At 31.8% G+C, this 27,492-nt stretch overlaps 1 protein-coding gene across 3 annotated transcripts; it reads right to left on the bottom strand.

The window, feature by feature from the left end:
* Positions 1-2,920: 2,920 nt before the first annotated feature.
* On the bottom strand, positions 2,921-24,457 carry LOC139495747 (low-density lipoprotein receptor-related protein 8-like). Of its 3 annotated transcripts, XM_071284115.1 has the most exons (12): positions 24,318-24,447; positions 22,240-22,414; positions 18,008-18,229; positions 15,828-15,934; positions 15,286-15,549; positions 14,482-14,553; positions 13,791-13,970; positions 12,214-12,301; positions 8,997-9,171; positions 7,985-8,206; positions 6,054-6,163; positions 4,934-5,356 (listed from the first exon to the last, which is right to left on the bottom strand). In XM_071284115.1, the coding sequence occupies exons 1-6, from the start codon at positions 24,379-24,381 to the stop codon at positions 14,537-14,539; spliced, it is 849 nt and encodes a 282-aa protein (XP_071140216.1). In that variant the 5' UTR covers positions 24,382-24,447; the 3' UTR covers positions 4,934-5,356; positions 6,054-6,163; positions 7,985-8,206; positions 8,997-9,171; positions 12,214-12,301; positions 13,791-13,970; positions 14,482-14,536. The 3 variants fall into 3 exon arrangements, with proteins under 3 accessions (XP_071140215.1, XP_071140216.1, XP_071140217.1); XM_071284116.1 differs by lacking the exon at positions 14,482-14,553 and having other exon boundaries at positions 24,318-24,457; XM_071284114.1 differs by lacking the exons at positions 12,214-12,301; positions 13,791-13,970; positions 14,482-14,553; ... (3 more) ...; positions 22,240-22,414; positions 24,318-24,447 and adding an exon at positions 11,034-11,158 and having other exon boundaries at positions 2,921-5,356.
* Positions 24,458-27,492: the final 3,035 nt, after the last annotated feature.

Genomic DNA, 27,492 nt, shown 5'->3' with positions numbered 1-27,492 from the left:
TAGTTGCGACATGTGGAAACTAAATAATTTCAGTTAAAATGGTGCGTAAACAATGAATGGGAGTTTTAGCCCCTATCATATCTTAAATTATGTTTAAAGTGATATAACTTATTAACCATACATATTAGAGACTAGGGTCTTTTGATTTGAAATCCTCAGTTTGTGACCTTGAAATTGAGGTCAAGGTCATAGGTTAATTTGACGTTCTAGATTTTGACCTTTGCTTTAAATTCAAATCTATACATCATAAAGCCATATAAACATGATAAACTGACAATTTAGACTGATTTTTTATATTCAAATATCAAAATAGATATTAACTGGTGGAAAGACCTTTAATTGTTCTCTGAACAATTGGTTTTTAATTGTACACGTTTTCTTCTTTCCATCGATATATAATTTAGGTGTGTGTTCTTCCGGACCATTACAGTTTTAAAAAATGAACTCTAGTTGCAGTACTATAATGTTGTCTGAAGTTTATTTCTATTGTTGCTTTTTGTTGATGTTTTGTTTGTTATGGTCGTTTCGCAAAAAAAATTGTTCGAATATATGAGTTGATTGCACTTTTTGTCAGTTTTGTATTTTCTATGATATGCTTGTATAAGAAATGAAAATATTTTTTAAAAATGATTGAAAAGTCCTATTTATGTTAATCGTTAAGCAATTGAAATCGTAATCCAACAATGAACACGAATGATCCTAATGTTATCACCAGTACCAACTAGATTTAGCATAGAAAGCGAACGAGAGTCAAATGACCTAAAGCCACTATGTTTACACTAATATAACTGAGAACTGTATGTGTATGTATTATTAAGAAAATAAACCATATATGTAGGCTTTGGATATTCAAAATTATCTTATCTACCTGTATGACATAATAATATATCAAACAAACTGCCTCATAAATAAGGCTGTTAGTTTTCTCGTTTGAATTGTTTTACATTTTCATTTCGGGGCCTTTTATAGCTGACTATGCGGTATGAGCTTTGCCCATTGTTGAAGGCCGTACGGTGATTAATAGTTGTTAATTAATGTGATATTTTGGTCTCTTGTGGAGAGTTGTCTCATTGGTGATCATATCACATCTTCTTTTTTTATATTGTAGTGAAAAACTTCCACTTTTGTCAATGATTTGTACAAATTCAATGACGTTTGTACTATAAATAAAGGCAACAGTAGTATACCGCTGTTCAAAACTCATAAATCCATGGACAAAAAACAAAATTGGGGTAACAAACTAAAACCGAGGGAAACGCATTAAATATAAGAGGAGAACAACGACATAACACTAAAATGTAACACACATAGACTCAAACAACTTCTGATATTTGCATTTTACTTTACAGTTAAAGTTCTTGAGTAAATGGGGAAATTCTTAATCAAGGCACACTGATTAGTTTTGATTTAAAGTTACTAGAATACTTTATACAATGAGCTTTATTGGTGGACAACGAACAACTTAATAAGTTCTTTGTGTTTATTTGTACAATAGTTCTGAAATAGTGTCTTGATGCCTGAAATGGATGAAAAGAACAATTCTGAAATCTGTAAAAGTCTGTTTCATCTAACCTGTTACATATGTCAATATATCGTGCTTTTAAAGTTTGATTTTTTGTGTATGATATAATGTATACACAACATTGACGGCAGTACAACTGAGTTGTTACTTTGGAAATCATACCTTGTATTGAAATGAAAAGAAAATTAACAGTTTCAACACGCATGGCAAATTCTATAATAATCGCGTAAATAAATTGTTCTTGCAAAACATACAATACATGCACAACAACATGCAATGCTAGACTGACATCTTTTATTTCAAAATATTTCTTATATGTTATACATATATTTAAAGATGCAAAATTAATATGTTTATTTCTATTAAATAGTTAGACAATATTGTAATTTACCACTTTTATTTATATTCTCTATAAAGTTTCGTTTCGATTATTCAAATAGTTTCAAAATTTAAACAGGGAGAATGCAACTTGACTAATGTTGACAGAACGTTGTTTACAAATACTATACATGTACCATTATGTCGAACGGATAACCTTGACACTATATCAGTTTTGAAAACACAATGTTATCAGACAATAATATGTTTCAAAAATATTTACCTTTGCATGTTCTTCTTTTATTTACATGTAGTACTGGTATATATACATTTACTTTGCTTTATACACAGGCATAACAGTGTTCCTCTGTTAACTAGCAGACCTGCATATCAAAATAGTAACGAATGTTTCTTACATTTTTACATTTTAGTCATTCTATGTAATTGGTTCAATGAATTTTCCCTTTTTTTCTCCAAAACAAAAAACGACACTGGATGTTTGAAATTTATCTATGATGTAAATCCTTGAATGTTTGATTTGATTTGTTACCTAAAGACGTCTTTGTGGAATAATCGGATCTGAATATATAGATCAACATTATATTTGTACTGTGTGTGTTCATGTTTTTCAAATAGATAGATAAATCGGACCTATAACGTATATTTCGTATCATATGATTGCGGAATTATGAAATTTGTTCTCTACATCAGTATTAGCAGACTATTAATACATACAGAAGAGTAATTCAGCCCAAGCGGTCATAAATGTCCGAATGTATAACGAAGAGAACAATAATCCAGCACTGCTGTGATCAAATTATTTATCACTGAAAATCCCGTAGTTTAGAAGTTATCATTAGTTCATGTCTTTGGTATTTTTTGTTTTCGTTTACTTTGTTGATTCAAATAATACCGTTTGTTGTCTCTGTTAAATTGGTTCATATTTTTCATGAAATGATCGCTTGTAGCAGACTTTATGGTATAGATTGTTCGTATTGTTGAAGGCCGTATGGTGCCTTTCGTTGCTGACATCCTTTTCATTAGAACCGAATTGGATAGCTATTTCATTGGCAGTCTTACCCTTCACATGTTTTTATACAAAACATGTATTTGAGTTCAATCTCTGGAACACTCTACATGTATCACAGCTTCGTTATTTAAAAAAAACCTCCAGCATGTCATGTTGTTGAATGATGTTCTAGTTTCGATGATATACAACCTTATAGTATACTTTCGATCATTTTAGTTTTCTAATGGTAAGGAGATACGGTGACCCAATGTCTTGTACAAATTCAGAATTATGACAGATGTTCTCAAAGAGCTCGTTTCTTTGTATGTTGGCGTTTGTTTTTGTTGCACTTCACTGTTCCTGTTGTTTTTTGTTTTCCTCTTATTATTGATGTGTTACCTCAGTTTTGGTTTGTGATCCAGATTTGTTTTCTCTTAATCGATTTATGACTTTTAAACACCGGTATACTACTGTTGCCTTTATATATCATTGCTTACATCTACTATATTTGAATTCTGGTAGATAGTTGTCAAATTGACAGTAATTCTATTTATCCTTTTTTAGATAAGCAATATTATGAAAACCCATATGATAAATGTCAGAGGTAGGAGTAAATCTTTTTTTTTTAAAGTGTTTTGTTCTTGACGTTGAATCAAAACTTACATTATAATAAATCAAAGAACTCTTAAATTAGATATATTCTATGGATCTCACGTATGTCCAATTGTGTGTATGCCATTTGGTTTGCATTCCCATATATAAATGATTAGTAAATCGTCATTTGACTGTTTTGATTAGGTTAAGTTTCATCATATATTGTTGTAATATGTGTAAAATTTAATTGAATATGATTGAAACTTACCATATAGTCTTCATTATTTTACAGGTGTTGCTGATCAAGTTTAAGAACAATTTAAAGATATAAAACCAAAAAGAAAATGTAACAATAATCAAGGTACATGCAGTGGTAATAAAGTTCAAAAGACAGCATATCTCTTTCTTGAAAATTATAAGTATTGATTTGTTCTTTCTCTATATTTCAGCAAATAAATTCATTACATAATAACAAGAATAATTAATTGATTGAAAATGAAAAAAAAAAAGAAACTTTGAAAATCTACAGCACTTTAAAGTAATCCTTTATATCACTACTGATACTTCAATCAATTCAAAAATTATTGATAAAACTCACCGTTATGCACATTCAAATAAAACATAACATTGATATATATACAATGCACATTAAATTAGAATAAAAAATGCATGATATTCGCTGATTCGATATCATATTGTTTGGGAAAAATTACTAATTTCTTTTTTGTGCATGCGATTGATAGTAGCATGATCTTTTTACGATTAATTTTTGGTGGCAAAGATGTGAAACCAATACCAGTATCAGTGAATAACACAAATAAGAAAAACATGAATTAACAATCAAGTCAAGTTTAGTATAAATGATGTAATTGTATTTATAAGAAGTAATACATTGATAAGTTATCTGCACAGAGAGGTTGCAAATATATAGGCAGAATTATTAACATGATTAACTTATACTTAGATGTTGGTTTACGCATTATAATTGTGAAATAAAGCAGATGATTAGTTTCAATGCTAGACAGAGCAGAACAAATCACATAGTGAAGGGTACTATACATATGTAACTTTACGTTTTACTAATAAACAGATACTGATACAAAATAATAGAACTGATTTTAAACTATGAACATTTTATCTCATGTACACAATTATGAAATTAAAATAATTGTAACCAAGATTTTTTTTTTCTCGAATGTAACTTATATCAGCCGATTAAAATGGCTTGCAGCAGGATATGGTTACCATTTCAGAGCATCTGAGATCACTCTTAGTTTTTAACGGGGTTCGTGTTGATCAGTCTTTAGTTTTCTTTTTCTTTTTTTCCTTTTTGTTTACTTTTATTTGTCTGTTGGTTGATGCTCTTAATAGTTTTCCAATTCAAGTGTGTTGTGTTGTTTTTATACAAACAAAATGCACTATATATATCATGTACTTTTTTGTCGTTTGTTTCGGGTTGTTTTTTATTTACCTATTTATTTGTCATTTCATTTGTTTATTTGCGTTTTTCAGTTGTTCTTTTGTCGGATTTTGAATCACCTGTATTATGATCTACGTTTTCTAAAGGTCATCAAATATGCAAGTCTTATCACAAAAATTTCGTTATATACATACACCTGATACATAGGTAATTTTCTTACATGAAATACTATATATACTGTCGATACGGTTGGTGTCGTTATACAGAACAATGGAACCAAGTCCTGGTGATGTATTACTGACTGCTAGTTGATTGTTATTGGAAAAGTATATGTTGTTACCAAAGATGTCAATAGCGATGCTCTTGCAAATTGGTGCATTGCTTACTTTGCAATTTGTATTTATGATCGTTTTTAAATCCGATCTATCAACCATCACTGAACTCAAGTCGGCAGTGTGCTCTTCTATCCAATATAGTCTTTCTTTTTCTGTGTCTGAAATATTTTGAAAACGTATTTGGTTTAAGTCGCGAAAGTATGGAAGGCTATGTATGACCCCCTTAGACAACTTACCTTGACAATGCATTTGTGATCCTTAGTCTAAAAAGAGAATATCATATGGCTCTTTCATTACCATATACACTTTATTTTTTAAACATATACCTCAAGTACAACTAATATCTCCGAAGATATGTTTCATGGGACGTGATGTAATACAAATTCGGGTGATAAAGCTTATGTAACCATGACTGATATTGATTAATTGACGATATACAGCTTAGTGATATTATAACACCTTTGCAATCATGACAAATATCGATATCACCATTAATGTCTAATACAGCACGATTGTCATCTATTCTTGTACACATACAATTTACATGTACCTGTATTAATCAAGTCGTTATCAAAAATTACAATTCGAATCGCGAAAAAAAGAGGGGCGAAAGATACCGGTAGGCAGTCAAACTCATAGGTCGAAAATAAACTGACAACGCCATGGCTAAAAAAGAAAAAGACAAACAGACAAATACTAGTACACAAGACACACCATAGAAAACTAAAGACTAAGCAACACGAACCCCACCAAAAACTGGAAGTGATTTCAGGTGCTCCGGAATGGTAACCAGTTTTCAGATTGCCGAATTCATAACAGAGGACTCTATTTATATCATTTCTTAATTTCACGTACCTATATCAAAACAGATAACATCAGAGACTATATTTTTAATTACTATTTGTCCAGTAAAATCCAGTCTTGATTTATATATTTTCGAATAGCGTTCAACGAAATACATCCAACTGAAAACATGAAAAGCAACACATTAATGTTTTATTACAAACACAATTTTATATTGTCAACACATTCATGAAAACATAATAATGTACAGCTAAGAGAGTACAGTTTGATTATGTATTTCTTCACTTAATTTACCTAGCTATAAAACCAGTTTTAATCCTCCATTTTCCTCATCAAAAATGTCTGTGCCAAGTAAGGAATACGATACATGTGATAGTTGTTATCCTTTCGTTTGATGTTTTTGAGCGTTTGATTTTACCATTACATTTGGGACTTTCCGTTTCGAATTTTCCTCGGAGTATTTTTCTTTAACTCATTTGTATAGAACCATTGTATCTTCTTTTTTTTTTTAGATAGCAAGCATTTAAATTAAAGAAGCCATTAAAGAATTAATGTTTCATTGTTTTACATAAAACTCTTTCGAAACAATGTCATCAAGATTGTATTCTAAATAACCCTGATGTTATATGATAATTATCAATTTAGACGTCATAATGCAGATTGCTTGTTTATTTGTGCACATCACAATTAACGATATATATATATATATATATATATATATATATATATATATATATACGGTAATACTAGAAAAAGGTTCATGAAAATACCATTGAAAGAAATGCAGGCATGGATGTACATTACTCACAAAATACCTGCGTAAATTGCACGTCTAATGAATAACTTTCAATGATGAATAATTCTTTTTTGGAAGAATCATCTAAATGTCTTTTACAAATATACAATTTATATTAGATACATATGGTTTACAATCTTTATGTTTTATGCATTGAAATCATTACTTTGTAAAAATAGAATACGTGCATATTATTTGAATATTGATACAGGTCGCCTTCATAACAAAAATGAAAAGTATATGTAACGAACATTTAAATTGAAGATGAGTGTTATCTCATCTTTATATGAAAGAAATATGAAAATATACGTAAAAGATATAAAAACAATTCTATTAACGAAATCCTTTAGCTTTAAAACTTGTGCAGATATTGTCGCTGCCAAAGAACTTCGTTATTCAAAATTGTGTGCGTCATACTCCGTACTTTTATTTAAAAATAAAACATATCGATTGTATATGTCATTTATTACTGTATTGTCTATATTTATATATATTTCTCTAGTTCTTAGCCGATTTATCGTTTTCCTAACCTGTTGATTATTTGTATTTAATCAACGTGGTTCGTTTGATCTCAGTTATTCATTGGTCGAAATTTCGATTATGACGTCAAATGTTCTTGCTTTCTTCTGAATTTCCTATTGTGACGTCATGAAAAAAGGCGACCATGCCTGATGACGTCACACAGAAAGAATACATATTTTTAGAAGAAGGAATTAGTTTGACTGCATAATGCATAAAAATCATTAGAGAAAATGAATCCACCACCAAATCTCGTGTTATACGATATTTATTCACTCGAGACAGTCTGATCTGTTGTTTCACCTATTGTGTTCTATTTTTAATTTTGATATTGTTACTTACAGTAAGTTTGCATGGCGAGTTATACCTTTAAAACAGGCGACGCTAGCCCAGGGGACTTGCTAGGTCTATATACTTTTCATTCTATTTTCTTGTGTTAGTTTGCTACATTGAATTGTCTCTCATAAACTATTCACGAGACAATTCATATAAGCAATGAATCACGTTCAAATTCCATATTTGTAATATCGAGAACAACTGGACTATTTTTGAGGTTCCAGAATCTTACATATATAATACTTTTTAATTTTTTAGTATGTATTGAACCTACAATGAATGTTTTCAATCATAACATTTATAAAAAGCATAAAAATAATTTTAAAAATACCTATTTTTAACGTCAAGTCGTATGACAAATGGATAACTAAGACTTTGTGATATTACTGTCACATTTGATCCGTCTAAATCGCATCTAACAATCCTTCCAACATTTACAGTATTTTCAGTCCAATAAATATGGTTATGAATGGAGTCTAGAGCCAATCCAGTTGGTCTATTGCCAGTCGTAACAACCTTTTGTACTACTATGCACCCTGTAGGGTATCCAAATCTGAAATAAACATGAACAAGTTTAATTTGCCTTTTTTCGGGGGTCATTTTATTATTCATACATCAGAACTAAAATAACATTACTTCATTTGGTTAAATTTTCATTAGGTACGACGTTTTAAACCAAACAAACTTTTTGGTGTACACTTACCCAGCTTGATTTAGGTTCTGAAGCGGCGAGTTGTAGAGTTGTATTCAGTTGAAATGGTGTGTTACCTCTTTTTGCAAACATTCATATGAAACTGACAAATAGATTGGTTGTCTTTTTTCGTATTGTACCATAACAAAGTACGCATGTACGGTCCAGTAGCTATGTTTAACTTTTTTTAGCTGAAAATTTCTACAGGGATCATGTAGTCTTTCATCTAAAGTAACGAAACCTATTATTTTAAGCGTTTCGAAAGGAAAAATGAAATATCCTTTAATAGAAGTTGTTAAAAATTCGCAATCAGGTTTTGAATACACTAGATAATTCAGATTTTGTAAGCTACACTGCAAAGTTTACTTAGGGACCGTACTTTCATAATAGTTATAATATAAACATCGACAATTTCAACATTTATGTTTCACACGGGAAATTCTTTCAAACATTCAAAACGAAAAGAAACGATAACCCTCCTACAGTGTTAAATGTATAACCTTAATGGACAAGCTTATTCAATGGACAACTATTTTACATGGGTCATATCTAAGTTTACGAGCTCTATACACATCAGTTTCGTAATAATGAGGAGGATTCTGGTATATTCCATTTTAAAAGGTTGGTAAGTTGGTTTCGTTTATACAATTACCTCATTATGTCGTTGTTGAAATATCTTGGAAAGTAAACTTGTCTATTTTTACTATCATAATCAATTGAATACGCTGTGTCTCCAAGTTCATACAATACAGTCACTGTGCGTGTTTGAAGATCAATTTCCTTAATAGAGGCATTTTGTGTTGCAATCAAAAGTTTTCTCTGTGCACCTGGAAAGCATTATTCCAAATCATCACTGAACAAATATTTAACAAGATTTTTAACATGTAAAAACAGAGACTTTATAGTTTGACTTGATAATTTGTTGGTGACACTATTTTCTTTTAAAAATGATGACAACTATGCTACATAATTGTATATCTGCAAACAATCAATACTATTTTTTGATAGCCGTGTTAAACATGTTATAATGCTTTTTTCTTTTACAAATTGTGACTTGATGGAGAGTTGTCTCATTGGCACTCATACCTTATCTTCTTCTATCTATATAAAACCTGTTGTGAGCTTCACAATGTAATAGAACTGAACAGATTTATTTTTAGAGAAACATTGTGAGTGTCATTTATGATATTGAATAACTCCCATATGCCATTGACATGGACAAAATAAAAATTGTCTTAAACTCTGAAATGAAACCTTGACATAACGAATAGGAAATTAAAAAGTTGCAATATCGACTGATGATGCTGGTTCAGAAAATATGATCACCTTGTTTTTCGAATCACATTTCATGCAGTGAAATATCTCGTCATGCACGAAAGAGATAACAGGCTACAACCTTAAGAAAACGTTCCACATCCACAAAGAGATGCTATAAATCAGACATTCACTTTTGTCAATAATGTTTCAGTGTAGGTGATTACGTGAAATAAATACTGATAATAGTTTGCCAATGTTAGCGTGTATTTTGTAAACTATTATAAAATTGAGAATGGAAATGGGGAATGTGTCAAAGAGACAACAACCCGACCAAATAAAAAACAACAACAGCAGAGGGTCACCAACAGGTCTTCAATGTAGCGAGAAATTCCCGCACCCGGAGGCGTCCTTCAGCTGGCCCCTAAACAAATATATACTAGTCCAGTGATAATGAACGCCATACTAATTTCCAAATTGTACACAGGAAACTAAAATTAAAATAATACAAGACTTACAAAGGCCAGAGGCTCCTGACATGGGACAGGCGCAAAAATGCGGCGGGGTTAAACATGTTTGTGAGATCTCAACCCTCCCCTATACCTCTAACCAATGTAGTAAAGTAAACGCATAACAATACGCACATTAAAATTCAGTTCAAGAGAAATCCGAGTCTGATGTCAGAAGATGTAACCAAAGAAAATAAACAAAATGACAATTATGTTTTGATAGAAATTTTCATAACACAAAAAAAAAAAAAACAAAAAAAAAAAAAACAACCTGTATACCTTTTTTTAAAGTTAATACGAAGACAGTCTATTCAGAGTAAAATGATCGAGTTATTCATGCTTTAATTTCTGTAATTCGTGTATGTAAAGTAATTTAGCTTTTATGAATCTTCATCATCGTAAAATATACTACATTATTTACAAACCCTTTAATAGGGGAAGTATTGTCACATAGTGCCAGTAACGCCTACAGGAAGACAATTAATAGTTTTAACTTTTAACTCTTAACGTTCGATTTAATGTTTACACAAAGTGATAACGATTGTAACTGATAGGGTACAATATAATCTTGATAATGACTACCGTATCATCAAAACGGAATTACTGTGATAAATTTTGCTCTAATGGTTTCCAACAACGCCGCATAAAGTGTGCCTATTAAAAACATGTCTTGCTCTCGGTTATTTAGTTATAAAGACTTATATCCTTACATGCAAGGTGTCGAACATATGGTCCATGGATGGTCAACATATTTTGTTGGATGATACACAAACGAATGTTGACAAGCTGGGACTCTGCTTATAAAACATTTTAAAATTTAAATAATAAAAACATGCATACTATACTCAAACCTACTTTTCAACTCACCAAATAATATTCTATTTTACTAAATGTATGTACATCAATCTTAAATCATCAATACTCACATACAAAACTAAAGGTGAAATCAAGTATCAAATATTGGTATAGCCAAATGTGAACGTCCATAGTTTTGTGTATTGTCTGACCCTAAAATCATATACCTGGTATCACAGGTAAAATATTTGACTATGAGCGGATGACAATGTGTCGGTAATAATTGTATGTATAGTTGTACGGAAACATTATTTTACACAAGTACTTGATTAACATCTATCTACTCTGGTTACATGTGAAATATTTTGTTTTGATAATTTTAAATATGTGTTTTAAAAGAAACTGTACACCTTTTTAGAAAAAAGGTATACAGGTTTGTTTTTTTTTGTTTTTTTTTTTTTCATTCAACCTTGAACTTACAACAACATATAATGAAACGTCGTCGACATCGAAAATAAAATTTAAAATGGGTGGTTTTGTTATTAAAGATGTGTATTCGGTATTCCATGCTACCAGAAACATAATATAAACGGGATCGATCTGATTTTAGGTTTTTGATTGCTATTGCAATAAATGAATTAATATTGGGAAAATTCAGGTTTAACCTTTAAAATATATAAAACAATATGCTACAGCATTTCAGCCTTATACCGCAGTCCCACTAGGCCAAGATCACACTACGATCTGTGAAAAAAAATGCAAATTTTGATGATCGTAGTACGATCGTGTAGATCGCAGTAAGGTCGTATCACGGTCGTGATGAGGTTTTCAAGATCGTGATGAGCGTGACCAACTTTCAACATGTTCAAAACAATCTTGGTGCGGTCGTGGCGAAATCAGGTCGTCGTAGAAGCGTAGTGAGAACGCACTAAGATCGAATTAAGATTGAAAAGGTCGCTGTACCATCGTAGCGAGAGCGTAGCGAAAGCGTGATTATATTCAGAAAGACGATCAGAGACTGCGCTACGATCTCATAGCGACGTTATTACGACCTCACTACGACCATCACGTTCTCACCGCGACCAAACTACGCTTCCACTACGACTATACCACGCTGTTCACGTCCATAGTACGATTCTAGCACACCCTTGCCGTCCTCATCACGCTCTTCTTACGACCTGACTACGTTCATACTACGACCATCATTCTCACAGTCATTTTCACATAAACTATATACCAGGATCGCCAGTACTTCAGCTTTCATTTGATACCCTAATTACTGAAATATATGCTATACAGTTTCAGATTTACCTTTATGCGTAGGAACTGTTTTGTTTTAAAAATGTACTACTTTCCAGTATGATCTTCTCTGACCGGGCCCGATTAGGTAGTGTTTCATCTAAAAAAGTCTATTCAAATTATTATACCAAAATGACTTACTGTAAAACAGTTGGAAGTTTTGATGAATTTATCATATACGTTTAACATATTCAATATTTAAGCACTCCTTGATTTCCTTATAAAAGTCATATGATAACAAGTATACATGTATTTGTCTTTTAATGATTTAGGACGACTGTGGATAACAAAAAATAAATCGTGACATTGAAGTGGTACGAGTTATCTGTACGGAAAAAAAACGGTTCTTTTTCCCAGTATAACTATCGTAGGTGGATGATAGAGCTGGTAAAATATCGTGTTTGAAGATAAAATACCTTACAAAAAGCGTGAACGAAACTATTATTCTATTATGACGATATGTCATTTTAAAAATGTGTTTTATGATTTAATCAGTCCTTACGAGGATTAGTAATAAAATTTACAAATCCCAGTATAAATAACAGGGGAGGGGATGTCAATCTTTGAAATAAACATAAAACATTATTCTTGATGCCCGTCCAAGACTTTCTGCTTATTCCCTTTCACTTGAATAAAAAAAGTACCCAAACATTTAATAATTTCTTCTTGGTCGAATGTATGTTGTTCTATTTTCTACAGATCAAATATACACAAGTATTAAGCCTTCTGTTTGTCATTCCTGTACAATCTTGTATATTTACTGTAGTGTTATAAACTGGCCGTTTCTTTGTTATAGACTGGAGGTTAGCTGAATTGGCTCCGAAAATCTATAATAGGGCAAATACAGAAACAGCCAGTTCATAACACTTTTATTGAATGTTTTTAACTATTCGATTAAAGTAAGAAACTTACCGTGAAAAGAAACAGAAATTCATATTTGAACTTGTCTTTCCAAGTCATAATGCATTTGTTTATCAAAATTGATGTAGTTTCTGATTTTTCATCCAAATACTTAATCTATGCTATTACAATTCATTTTATCTTGCAAATATCAAGTAGCTGAGAAAAATAAATCAGACAGTTTAACCATTCAAGATTACACTTTAATCGTCTGCGTTCTTATGGTTGATCAACGGAAATTAAACAGTGATAATAATTGAAAGTTTTACTTGAGATGGCTGTAAATATTTTCGTTTCACGTCCTTAAACTTCTTTTACGTTATTTTAAGTTTAAAATTTGATACAAATTTATCGTATGCATAAAGATACGTGAAAAGTTAAGTAAGGCGTAAGAAAATTAAAACCGGGAGTGATCGTTCCGTATTAGCCCATGGGCCATACCGCATTTTCCATATTGGACCGGTCCGAAAAAATATTAACTCATGATTTATATCAACAGGGCAGCATCATCAGTATTGCAAATGCTGATTTATCCGTGTAAGGGCTGAATTGCTCATATAATTTAATAATACATAATCTTAACTAGTTTTTTTATGTTATTTTCTGTTTTGATACAGTAAAGATTTCACACATTTTGTTGTAGCATTTAACGGACAATTCGGACACAAGTACGTGTAATTACAACTTACGATGTCTTCTCTCGTCCTTTGTTATTGTTGCTTATCACATGTAAGTCTAATTTCGATATACTAAGATATAATATGTTAAACTTGGCAATGTAGCAATTTTGTTGTAATGCCAATATGAGTTCATCAAAATTGAAACAAATCTCCCATCTTTGTTGAATCAAATTCATTCACATTTAATAACTGTTAAACAATAAAAAAAAACACACTTTGAAATCCATAACGTAATACTTTTACTACAGTATTAATAAAAAAAAAATCAATATTTAGTATACAACTCACCTTCCTGCACTGTCCAATTGAAACAACATAGTATTATAAATAATGTATATTAAAATTAAAATACAAATGGTTTTTTTTAACTACTCTTTAAATATCGTTTAGTTTGTAGTAAGATAAAAACAGACTATACTTGTAAATTTTGAAATTGACACATGAACATTTTTTTTAAGTTTTAATAAATGATAAGTATTCAGTCAAGGTTTGAAGCAGGTTTCAGTTTTAGTTCACTATACGTCAAAGAAGAACATGAATAACCATAAATATTATACAATTAAAATGACAACAGTAATCAAGTCAAGTTAACTATTAAATAATTATATATGTGTGTATATATAACCAGGAAAATCAACAACAATATAGCTACTTGCATTGATTACAATAAAACATTATATGCAGAAGCAAGCACACGCACCTGCATGTTAACTTGTCATTTACTCATAGTGGTTGCACATATAAAGACATTGATATTAAGTCATGAATATATCTGAAAAGGCAATATCACGGTTTTAACAAAGCAATAGAGCTGAAGTATACTATATAACTAAATTAAGATGGATACAAAGGTATATATATATAATTAATATCATACAATGATTTGTGTGATGTAAAGAATAATGAAATTTAAATAATATAAACATAATCATTTGTTGAATTATGTACTGAAATGTGTAGTTAACATATATTACATCATCTGCTAGTCTTCTTATAATTCGTTCAGTGTGCTTATTTTACTACTTAAATGTTGGTACCAATGCTACCTCCTAAGATATGATCTCTCACGTAAATAGTGAAACGTTAGTTGCAAATGAAATTTCACATTATATTTTCAATCCATAAGTACTGTAATGTTCTGAAACAACGATTGCAACGTAATGGTACTCGTTTATTGAAGTTATATAAGGGCCTTTTCAGTTAATGAGCATACTCGTTTTTGATTTTCGAGCATTTCTTATATAATTTAAACAAACGAAACGCGCAAACAATGTGTGTTGGTTATGTTTTTTTTATTCGTTTTTTTTTTTTACTTTCAAATTGTTTATTTTATTACGTTCTTTTGTTTGATTTATTTTATGTTCGTTTATGTTGTTATTTGTAGGGTTTTTAATCTTTATCTCTTTTATCATGTTACATATTTACTAAAGGTCATCAAGTATGTAAGGCCTATACTTAACATTAAGTTACATTTATAAACATGATACATCATTAATTCACTTACATGAAATACTATATATACTGTCGATACGGTTTGTGTCGTTATACAGGACAGTAAAATCCGTTCCTTGTGATGTATTACCAATTGCTAGTTGATTGTGATTGGAAAAATATACGTTCGTACCAAAGATGTCAATAGCCTTGTTAATGCAAGATGGAGATTTGCAGTTTGTTTTAATGATTGTTTTTACATCAGATCGATCAACCCTAGCAGAATTCAGGTTTCCAGTGCTATCAACTATCCAATAAATTCTTTCATTTTCCATGTCTGAAATATTTTGTAGACAGATAAGTTTAAAGGCCCGTTTGTTTAAGAAAAGAAGTTTTTTTCTTAATCCCCTACCTACCGCTGCCAAGAAATGACCTGAATTTGAGATCACAAAACTTAAAAGTCGTAATCGCAAGTTATCTTATCGAAGACAATTTGTGTGTTAATGAATCTGATACTTTTAAAGTTATGACATGGTTTAATCACCTATTAAATTTTTCAGATTGCCTAATTCGTAACAGCGGATTGAATTTATATCATTCCTGAATTTCACGTACCTATATCCATACAGGTAACAGAGTTTATATTTTCAAGCAAATGTTGTTCAGTAAAATCAAGTCTTGATTTAGATATTTTGGTAAAGCGTTCCACAACATACATCCAACTGAAAAAATGAAAATCACCTAATTACGGTTTTCTATTACAAATACAATTTTATATTTCAACACCTTTCAGAAGAACAAACTAATGTACATAGATAACACTGTTTGATTATGTTATATGGTATTTCCTCACTCTATTTGACCTAAGACTGATCTCATTGGTAAAGAACCATTGTATCTTCTGACTTTTGTTATATAGTGAACATGATAAAATTGAAAATGGAAATGGGAAATGTGTAAAAGAGACAACAATCCGACCAAAGAGCATAAAACCGCCACCAATTGAACTTCAAAACAGCGAGAAAATCCCGCACTCGATGATTTGATGAATATATCTAAATTACGGAAACCATTATAGAAATAATAGTTTCAGTGTTATTACCTTTTACATATACTCCTTTGACAAAAAAATATTTTATGACGATTGTAAACCCAGATGTTATATGCTATGATAAATAACAAACCAAAAGAATCATTAATAAAATATGTATTTGCATAACATAACGATAAAAACAAGGAAAAACTTAATTTGAACAATGATATAATGGAATGTACAATGGTGTATGCATATATTTCAGATACTAGAGTTCCGAATTATCTGATCCATCCATCTTTAGATATTGTTTGTCCAAAACAAGAAAAACACAAGCAGTCAAATACCGTCTCCTACATTGTATGGCGTTCCCACATCTCAGTGCATGTTCACACTATACGGCAATCATTAACAGTGATGTGCCCCTGAATTAAAAACTGCTCCAACAATGCTATAAGGTAAAACGAAGGAAAATCAACACCGGCTGCATAAATTAAACCATCACGATCACAAAATGTGTTGAACGATACGATGTGTCGGTGCCTCAACTTACAAGTGACATTTTTTAATATATAGATATCAGTTAGGTCGTCAGCTCTATATCGTTGTATTTTATTCTTGATTGTGATATGTTTACTGGGTGTAAATTCGCATGGCGGGTTAAGAATATATGCAGATGTCTCTAACCCTGTCGAAACCCCCGGTCTAGATACTTCCGATACGATTTCCTTGTTCTTTGTTTGTTACATGCATTTGTCTCTTCCTAATTGATTCATGAGATTAAAGGACATGCTATCACATACACGCTATAAAAACTCGAGCGACAACAAATCTTAACTTTACCATTTATGGAAATACAAATATACATAAAATGGTTAAATAAAACCATATAAATAAGTATAAACAAACCTACAAGAAATCAAAAGTTTTGAAGACAGTTATCAATAACATCACACCTAATATATTTCAACTAATAGGTACCTAAACTCAAATTTATTAGATTCAATTTTAAATTCTTACGAAATTAGGTTTAAAAACAAAGAACACAAGTTCTTGTTCGTATACATTGATAGTCTGTTGGTCTTTTTTCTTTTTTATCCATTGCGTTGTCAGTTTATTTTCGACTTATGAGTTTTAATGTGCCTTTGGTATTTTTGCCTCTCTTTTATCGTATAGTATTTCGATATAATTAATGTAGGCAATCTTTCACGTTCAAATAATTACATTAGATGTATGTTTCATTATAATACTTTATTCTGATTAGCTAACAGCACATCACGTGTTATTCCGTAAGCAATTGTATCACTCAATAATACTTTTCGTTCACGACAGCACGTGGTCCCACAATAAAGTGCACAGCTGAATTAAATAAAAACAATATAAAATTCGTTTTTTCTTGATCATAGCTAAATAAATGTAATTATAAGTATTGAATGCTTCTTTTTGTAACTTCATAGGGTTGTAAAAGCGTTGACCGTGCGCACATTTTTAGAATGAAGCGCTTCCGCGCTTCATACAAAATGTACTTCGGTCAACGCTTTTACACCCCAATGAATTTACAAAAAGAAGCATTCAATTCTTAAATATAATGTTTTATTGCATGTAATAGCTGCAATGGTAATACATGTGTAAAATCAAAACTTACTAGACTACTATTTTAGGTTCAAGTTTTCTAACGTATCTTATTTTTTAAAATGTTTTAATATTTGTTCTACCTTGTTAAAAATTATAACATTCAATAAACAAAATATTAATTATATACCTATTTATAACGTCAAGTCGTAGGACAAACGGATAATCAAGATTTTGTGCTATCACTATCTTATTTGACCCGTCTAAATCACATCTGACAATCCTTCCAAAACTACCAATACTTTCAGTCCAATAGATATGGTTACGAGTGGAATCAATAGCTAATCCTGCTGGTCTATTGCCAGTCGAAACAACTTTGTGTAAAATTATGCAATGTTCAGGGTATCCAAATCTGAAAAAAGTTGAAACTACCAGTTTAAATCGGCTTTTTTTTCAATCTAAAGATTATAAGTAATCTCATTGTTCGTACACCAGAATGAAAATAACGTCACGTCATAGGTTTGATTTCCATTAATAAGAACGTTTTAAACCAATCCCAACGCTTTGGTGTACACTTTTGAAAATATTACCCAGAATGCATTAGATTCTGAAACGACGAATTGAAACGTGGTATACATTTGAACTGATATTTGACCTCTTTTATTGCAAACTTTCATATGAAACTGACAAATATATTGGTTGGCTTTCTTTTCTTATTGAACCGTTAAGCCTCGGTCACACCTTACCGGATAACACAAACGGACGCCTAACGGATAAAAATAAAAGTTGTCCGTTGACAAAATTGTTATCCGTTGGGAGTCCGTTGATGTACTGACCGAATAAAACGGACGTGTAACGGATGCATAACGGACACACACCGGATATGCAACGTACGAGAAACGGACACGTACCGGACAGACCGGATGTCGAACGTACATCCAACGGACGAGTACCGCATAAAACGGACACCTAACGGAAGCGTACAGGATAAAACGGATGAACAAGATATACGGAAAAATCAAAAGCGACAATAACAATACATGTAAATCGCATAAATATTCAAAATGTTTCTGTGTAGCTGGTTTTGGTTTGTTCTTCTAAATTCCGCCAAAGGGCAGTGTCTGGCCTGAATAAGAACTGCTTGATTGTGAAGACGTGCCTATACTCTAAGATCGATTATGATTGATAAGAATTCATGAACCTTAAGAAATCTGACATACCAATAATTGTCATTTCTGACACGGCATTTATCCGTTTCAGGTCCGTTCATCATCCGTTTTATCCGTTATACGTCCGGTAGAAGTCCGTTTCTCACCCGTTCAACATCCGTGTTATCCGTTAAACGTCCGATAGAAGTCCGTTGGTGAATTTATCTTCCAGACCTCCAACGGATGTATAACGGACACGTAACGGATACACAACGGAAACAAAACGGACGAGTACCGTACAAAACGGACGCCTAACGGACGTCTAACGGATATTGTATCCGTTGGACGTCCCTTCAAAGTTTTGAACATGCTCCAAATTTTCCACCAGACAGAACGGACGTCGACGGATAAAACGTACGCTTAACGGACATGTAACGGATATGGACGGACGTCTAACGGATAAGAACGGATATGGACGGACGTCTAACGGATAAGAACAGATATGGAAGGACTTCTAACGGATAAGAACGGACGTCTAACGGACATGAACGGATTGAAAAAAAAGTTATCTGTTAGACGTCCGTTCGAGCTATCCGGTAAGGTGTGACCGAGGCTTTACAAATTAAGCATGTACAGTTTAGTAGAAAGATATATATAATGTTGTCTTTGATTTAAAGCTACTGTTTACGATAAACCTATTATATCCATCGTTTTATGTAGTAAAGATGAAATATCCTTTTGGAAATTGTTCAAGGGGCGCAAGCGAGTTCTTTTACTTATCGTACACCTATACTCAAGAATAATTTAACTATAATGCTATGGTTACTTAGGTGTTGTTCTTATAATAAATCTAATATGCACATCGACAACTCTAATATTTCAGTTTCACTCGGGAAACTCTTTTGATAACTATTTACACAACTGGGTCGATGCCACTGCTAGTGGACGTTTCGTCCCTAGGGTATCACCAGCCCAGTAGTCAGCGCTTAGGTGTTGACATGAATATCAATTATGAGGTCATTTTTATAAATTTCCTGTTTACAAAACTTTGAATTTTTCGAAAAACTAAGGATTGTTTTATCCCAGGAATAGATTACCTTAGCCGTATTTTGCAAATTTTTAGGAATTTTGGACCCTCAATGCTCTTCAACTTCGTACTTATTTGGCTTTATAATCTATACTATTAAACGAGAATACCTCATTTTGTGTGTCGCTTCTCTTCCGTCCACAATAAATTAATTATCATGCCTTTGTGTTCTATAGGTAACATGCATTGTCGCATTTGTCATCCATTCTTATGATTAGTCAGATCGAGAAAAACGACAAAATAGGTGTCCGGATATTGTTTCCGTCATCAGACCGACTTTTAGTCATAGATAATACTTCCGGTTTTAGAATGCACAAGAACAACCAATCGTATGATAGATTACAAAAATGAAAAATAAATAAGCCAATCAGAGCGTTCTTCATATCATGGTTTTTAGATCGCAAGAACCACAACTATTATACCTCCTTAGAGACAATTATTTTTCGCGTTTATCCATTTGTAAATACGATTATACTACTATAATATATAAAGACTCTCTGTATTTTGTCTACTGTTTTCTTTGAAATAATTACTATCTAAGTGATCGTACCAGTTGTATTTAAATCTATTGTTGAAAGTGAAAGTAATGATTTGGCCAAAATGAAAGTAGGTTAGAGATTAGAGGGAGGGAGGACTTTTTTGGAACGTCTGGATCGAGTGTTTTAATGCTTGGGATTTCGGGATTGACCCTAACGGGATCCGGGAATATTTTTGTCGAATTTCGGGATTTCGAGATACGAATTTCGTTGAAATCCGCACCTCGGGATTTCATGTTTTTAAGCCCAGGATTTCGGGATCAGGGCTCCTCCGACCACTCCCCAAATTAGCCTTAGTCATTCATTCAAGATTCAAATCATACCATTTGCATATTAAAAGGGCTCTCAAAGGGAAAAGCACTTATGGATTCTCAAAGAAGCATATGTTATTAGAATGATAATGGTCTATAAGCAATTTCATTTATTTAATGTTTGAAGCGGTGCAAATTTTTAATTTAATTTGACTTTTACCAAAAAATGCATTGTTACAAAGTGGAAGAATAATTGTGGTATAAGGCCAGAAACACGAAAATAATTGAATTTAACAGAAAGGAAATAAATAACGGACCTTGGAAAAAAGGGAGAGGCTTTTGATACCTTATATGAAATACTCCAGACATAATATCTTTTACAAATATTCAACAGTTTACAAGCTGTGCATCTGCCTGCTATTTCGCGGATGTGTTCTATTTTTTGAGCATCACTGATGAGTCTTATGTAGACCAAACGCGTGTCTGGCGTACTAAATTATAATCCTGGTACCTTTGATAACTATTTACACCACTGGGTCGATGCCACTGCTGGTGGACGTTTCGTCCAAGAGGGTATCACCAGCCCAGTAATCAGCACTTCTGTGTTGACATGAATATTAATTATGAGGTCATTTTATAAATTTCCTGTTTACAAAACTTTGAAATTTTCGAAAAACTAAGGATTTTCTTATTCCAGGAATAGATTACCTTAGCCGTATTTGGCATAACATTTTGGAATTTTGGACCCCCAATGCTCTTCATCTTCGTACTTATTTGGCGGTATAATTTGTTTGATATGAGCGTCACTGATGAGTCTTATACAGACTATACGCGTGTCTGGCGTACTAAATTATAATCCTGGTACCTTTGATAACTATTTACACCACTGGGTCGATGCCACTGCTGGTGGACGTTTCGTCCCAGAGGGTATCACCAGCCCAGTAGTCAGCACTTCGGTGTTGACATGAATATCAATTATGAGGTCATTTTTATAAATTTCCTGTTTCCTGTTTCCAGGAATAGATTTCCTTAGCCGTATATGGCAAAACCTTTTGGAATTTTTTATCCTCAATGCTCATCAACTTCGTACACGTTTGGCTTTGTAAATATTTTGATATGAGCGTCACTAGTAAGTCTTATGTAGAAGAAACGAGTGCTGGCGTACTAAATTATAATCTGGGTATCTTTGATAACTATTTAAACAAATTATTTGAAAAAACGATTTCTCTCCTATAGTGTTAAATGTTTAACTTTTATGGATAAGCTTATTCAATGGACCAATATTTTTTACATGAGTCATATTTAAATGTACGGGCTCTGTACACAACAGTTCCCTAAAAATGAGGAGGATATATTCCATGTAGCATAGGTTACTATGTTGGTATCGTTTATACACATACCTCATAATGTCGTTGTTAAAATATCTTGGAAAGTAAACTTGTTTATTTTTGAAATTGTAATCAATAGAATACACAGTAGCTCCAAGTTCATACAATACAGTCACTTTGCGTGTTTGAAGATCAAACTCCTTAATGGAGGCATTTTGTGTTGCAAACAAAAGTTTTCTCTGTGCACCTGAAACACATTTATACAAATCATCATTGACAAATATGATTCACAAGAACTTGAACAAGTATATACAAATGGTTTCTAAATACCCTTTCAATGACATTATTTTCTTTTTTCAATAGTGACGAGCTGACAAACATGTGATATAATGTCATACGAGCAAGAGAACTATAATAATTGCTATTAAAATTATGATTAATACTTACAGGTCTCATAACGAGTGAGTATTGGATATCCAATAACAAAACGAAGATTGTTGGGTTAAAAGTGTTTTGCATATGTTTGAAGAAATCATAGCAGTCCGTTGTCATGTACGAAATCTTTATCGTATTAAATTTTGAAAGTTATCAATGACTTACAAAATAGGGAATGGAAATGTCGTAATATTTTCTCATGATTGTGGTTAAGCCAATCAAATTAGCCCATTTTTCGTATTACACTCCGTGAATTGATAACAGACCTCAACCATAAGAAAACAAGTTCAATGCAATGCTACTGAACAGACATTCTATTTCATCAGATTTATTCTAAATACCTTACATGCACTTACAATTTTGGCCCGAAGAATATATCATTTGTCTTTCAATACCTTGTCTTGATATTATTACAAAGACAAATAATTATTAAATAGTCTTATAATATTTAATGAGTTAACTACTAACTTAAATAGTTTGAACATAAAACGTTATAATGAAACTAACGGGCAAGTATTTTAGCATACTTGGTTAATATCATGTGACTTAATTTGACATTGTATTGGATGATAATTAAATTGCTATTGAACGTTTCTATCGATCTATAGCTGTTTTCAAGTTGTCAAAAAGATCAACAGTAATCACTACCAAAGTGAGTCTATTGAATGCGTCGGTTATTTTGAAGATCTTGTATTGCTGATTTTGTTTTGTTGTTTATATTGTCTGGTTATTTTGATAAATATGATTATACGTAAAGGGCAAATAACTGCCACTTAAAGGGAAGACCTATTCGGAGCAAAATGATCGGGAGGTTCACGCTTGTATTTCTGTAAATCTTGTATTGATAGTAATTTAGCCTGTATGTGTCTTCAAAAGCGTTAAAGATAATATGGATACTAAGCTGTAATTGTTAAATATTTAAGGAATGCCTGTAATATTTTTTCTGTCTATGAAGAAATAACAGAAAACAATTGGTGCATACTGAATAACGCGCGTAGCGGTTTTTTTAACAGTGTGCACCACATTTGTTTATGTTATTTCGAATAGACAGAAAAATATTACAGTCATTTCTTATAAATTAATTCTAATTTCCATTTTAAACAGTAGAAAACCATGAAAAAACGTTGATGATGTCACGGTCACATAACTAAATTATGTCTATTGGCTGATAACAAAATAACGTCAGCCAATCAGTAGACGCGTTACATCCAAAGTTAAATTATTGTCATATAATGAAAGTAATACCTTCACGACGAAAATTAATAGTTTCAAAACGTTTAGCTTCTGGTTGTTCCTTTTTTAAATTTAGCCAAAATGACAACGATTTTAATTTAGAGGTTGCAATATAACATTAATAATGGCTAACGTGAGTATTACAACATGAATACTTTGGTAAGAGTTGATTTAGAGGTTCCAGACAACAACCGACAACAGGTGCTTATTCATGACACTTCGTACTCTCGGTCATTTGGTTTAGAAAGTTATAAAGTGTTTCACATCTAAAGCATGACAATTAATGCATGTGAAGGGTCAGCATATTTTTGTCCATTTAAAAATGAATGTAAACAAGTGTTGACTCTGCTTACAAACCATTTAAAAAAATTAACATGTATACTTTGCAAAAACATCCTCATAGTTTTAACTATACAAAGCTATCGCTATATAACACTTTACTTTACTAAATGTATTTAAGTTAAATTTAATTCAATACTCACCTACTAAACCAAAGGTGAAATTTAGTATCAAATATTCGTATACTAGCCAAATTTGTACGTCCATTTTTTTGTGTGTATTGTCTGACCCTGATGTCAGACAACATCAGATACTTGTATCACAGGTAAAATCATTGGACTGTGAAAGGACTTAAAAAAACAAATTATCAGTTATCATTCAAATTATAGCAAAACTGAAATATGATATAACAAAATCGTTTAGTTTACAACATTCGGCTCTGGTGACATGTCGAAAATGTTTCTTAAAATACTGTTATTATGTGTATTAGGAGAAACTTAACCTCATTTGAAAAGGGTGGGTTTGTTATAAAATATGCGTTATACATTCTATCAGAAAACATGACATACACGGGATCAATTTGATTTAAATCATTTAAGTTCAGTATTTTTATGATTTTACTTTTTGATTATTATTTCAATAAATGTATGAATACTGTACATATTCACTTTTAACGTTTAAATATACATACATGACATATAAGAATATTCGATTGCATTTCAGTATAAAGTCTCCTCGGAACTTTTACATGTCTTTTTTAAGAAATGAACTACCTCCACAAAATAAATAGATAATACATTTTGACTAGTTTATTGACAATATTCACTTATAACTAAATTTTGTCATCAATTGAGTTATCATTATGGAAAAAATATTTCTGAACTGAAAGAAGTATGTAGATGATTTTGCTAATTATGTGCTTTTCTCTAAGGCGATCTTGTCAAACAGAATATTTTCTGGTTATTATTAACAAATGCGTATAGACATCACAACGTTTGCTGATCTATAAAGATCTTATGACGATATTTTATTGAATGATTGTGGGAACATACAAACAAAACCTGGAGTGCTTTTATATATTTTATGTGACAATGACAATAAGCATGACTAGAACTCCAAATGGTCGTAGTGTGAACGTCATTAGGTCGTAAGACGGGCGTGCATGATGAGGACGGCATGAGCGTGCTAAAATCTTTCTATAGGTTTGAACAGCCGGCCATCGGGGTGATCTTAAACTGACACACCACGTACTTGTGGGATAACCATTAAATACTATCTACACCAATAGAAGACATCGTTAGGTGTATCGTCCTTCTTGTACCATGTTTGTAAAATCGGTCAATAAAAACTATGTGCTGTTATAACTGTATATAATATATAGGCATTTGTGCGACATCCGGGTGACCTTATCCTTATCCTATGTTATTTTATATTATACATGTTTATATTTTTGAGATGATCGAATCAGGTGAGTTGGTGTGTTCGTATGCTTTATATTATTGTACTTATTGTTATGGGGAAGGTTAACTTTCTGATAATAAGACCTGTCTATCACGGCCAGGTTGGGAAACTGGATAAGAAAAGGCTCACACTAAATCTTTACCGATACAGTGTGTTACATGTCTTCCTTTTTACACCGTTATTCATGGTGGTACTCCTACTAAAAGAGCAAGATACAGAACATACATATATCTAGTCAATAATATTAATAACCATTCATAAATATAAGAATATAATGAAGAAACAGGTAGCACTACCTGCCCAAGGCCTTATAAACTACAACCTTGATCGTCTGAACATTGACCTGTTCCCTCCGTAGAAACAGTTTGAATACAAGTAAGCTTATACCAAAGTTAACCTCATCGTTCAACATTTGTAAAATAAACTTTACGAAAAGTGTCCGTTTATAAATTTTGAAATTATTAAGAAACTAAGGTTTCGACTCCCTCAGGCAAAATTGGCTTGACATGGATTTGCAATTGGCTATTTATTTTAGGTATTTTTGACATATATCTCTTCAACGGTTTCGGTACTTATACATTTTCGGATTTCAAATGTTTAAAATTGAGCATTCCTGATGAAGGTAAATCCAGAAAAGCGCGTCGGAAATTATTAAACGTGTTGTTTCCATTGTTTTTGTAGAAAACAGAACATACAGAATCACCAATGTAAAATCTGATTATAAGTGCAAATGTTCCGCACCCAACATTGCATAGTTATTTGAAATCAGCGTTCAACGTGTATCGCTTTGACAAAGTCTGATCCGTTTATGAAACAAGCAGGTTATATTCATATGAGAGCAACATATAATGGAAATTAATGAAAGTTTTTCCCAATCATTCAACAACACAATCAATAAATTAGAAATAGGCTTTGGAAAAAATACGCGTTGTACTCCTTTTCAAGTTTCATTACTAAAGTGTAATAGATGGATGTTTACAGAATTGAAAATAATAGGCGAAACATTTAATTAATATAGATAACAACGAGCCAAGAACATAGAGAGTTAAGAGAAAGTAGGAAAAAGTGAGGCGCTTTACTATGAGGGATAGAGAATAGTGGAAAATGAAGCATATAACAATAGAGAATAGTGTTCTATTATAAATGATTCCCATGTCCCAATATATAAGATTTGGATTGAACAGCATCTCCAAACGAGGTGCTAAAGGGAAAAAAGACAAAATGTGTAAACAAATTTTGTTCCTGCCTAAAGCATTGCTTATATTTCTAATCTATATTCTACAACTTGTAGTTATCACCAGCTTTAATAATAATGTCTTGACAAATAAAATTTGCCTTTTCTACAAATAAAATAATTCATAAATGACAAAATACTTTATTCTGCCTCTGAACCAAGATGATAAGCCATAAACTGACATTTTCGTTCTATTTTCTACCTTCAACTTTGTAATGGGTTTTTTTTTGGGGGGGATATTTTTTTTTTTTCACAGAATCAAGCTTTAGTTGCCGATACACTTAACGATCAAAATCCTTGTATACCGTGAGACTATTAACAGCTATACAAATTATGTCAGGTGTCAATATAATTATAAATGAAATATTAATGTATCTGTACATGCAAAAGCCACATCTAACAATGGGGTGTAACATGCACAGAATAGAATAAATAAATATCTTGTGATATATCAATCCCTTATCAGTGTTATCATTTCCTGAGATGTCATGACAATATTTCCATAGTCCACATGTAACCTTATCATTTGATCAGTTCTGCCATGTTGCATGTACTAAATCAACAATACTTTCATCCCTGACCTGTGATCAAACTGACACCAGTCCTGGGAAGTTCTTATCTATATAGGAACATGTGTTAATCATTTAGAATAGTGTTCTATTATAAATGATTCCCATGTCCCA

This window comes from Mytilus edulis, chromosome 11 (genome assembly GCF_963676685.1).
Source record: "Mytilus edulis chromosome 11, xbMytEdul2.2, whole genome shotgun sequence".
In the NCBI taxonomy this organism is placed as follows: Eukaryota; Metazoa; Mollusca; class Bivalvia; order Mytilida; family Mytilidae; genus Mytilus; species Mytilus edulis.
The sequence above is the reverse complement of the archived record's forward strand: the minus strand, read 5'-3'. Positions and strand labels throughout refer to the sequence as shown.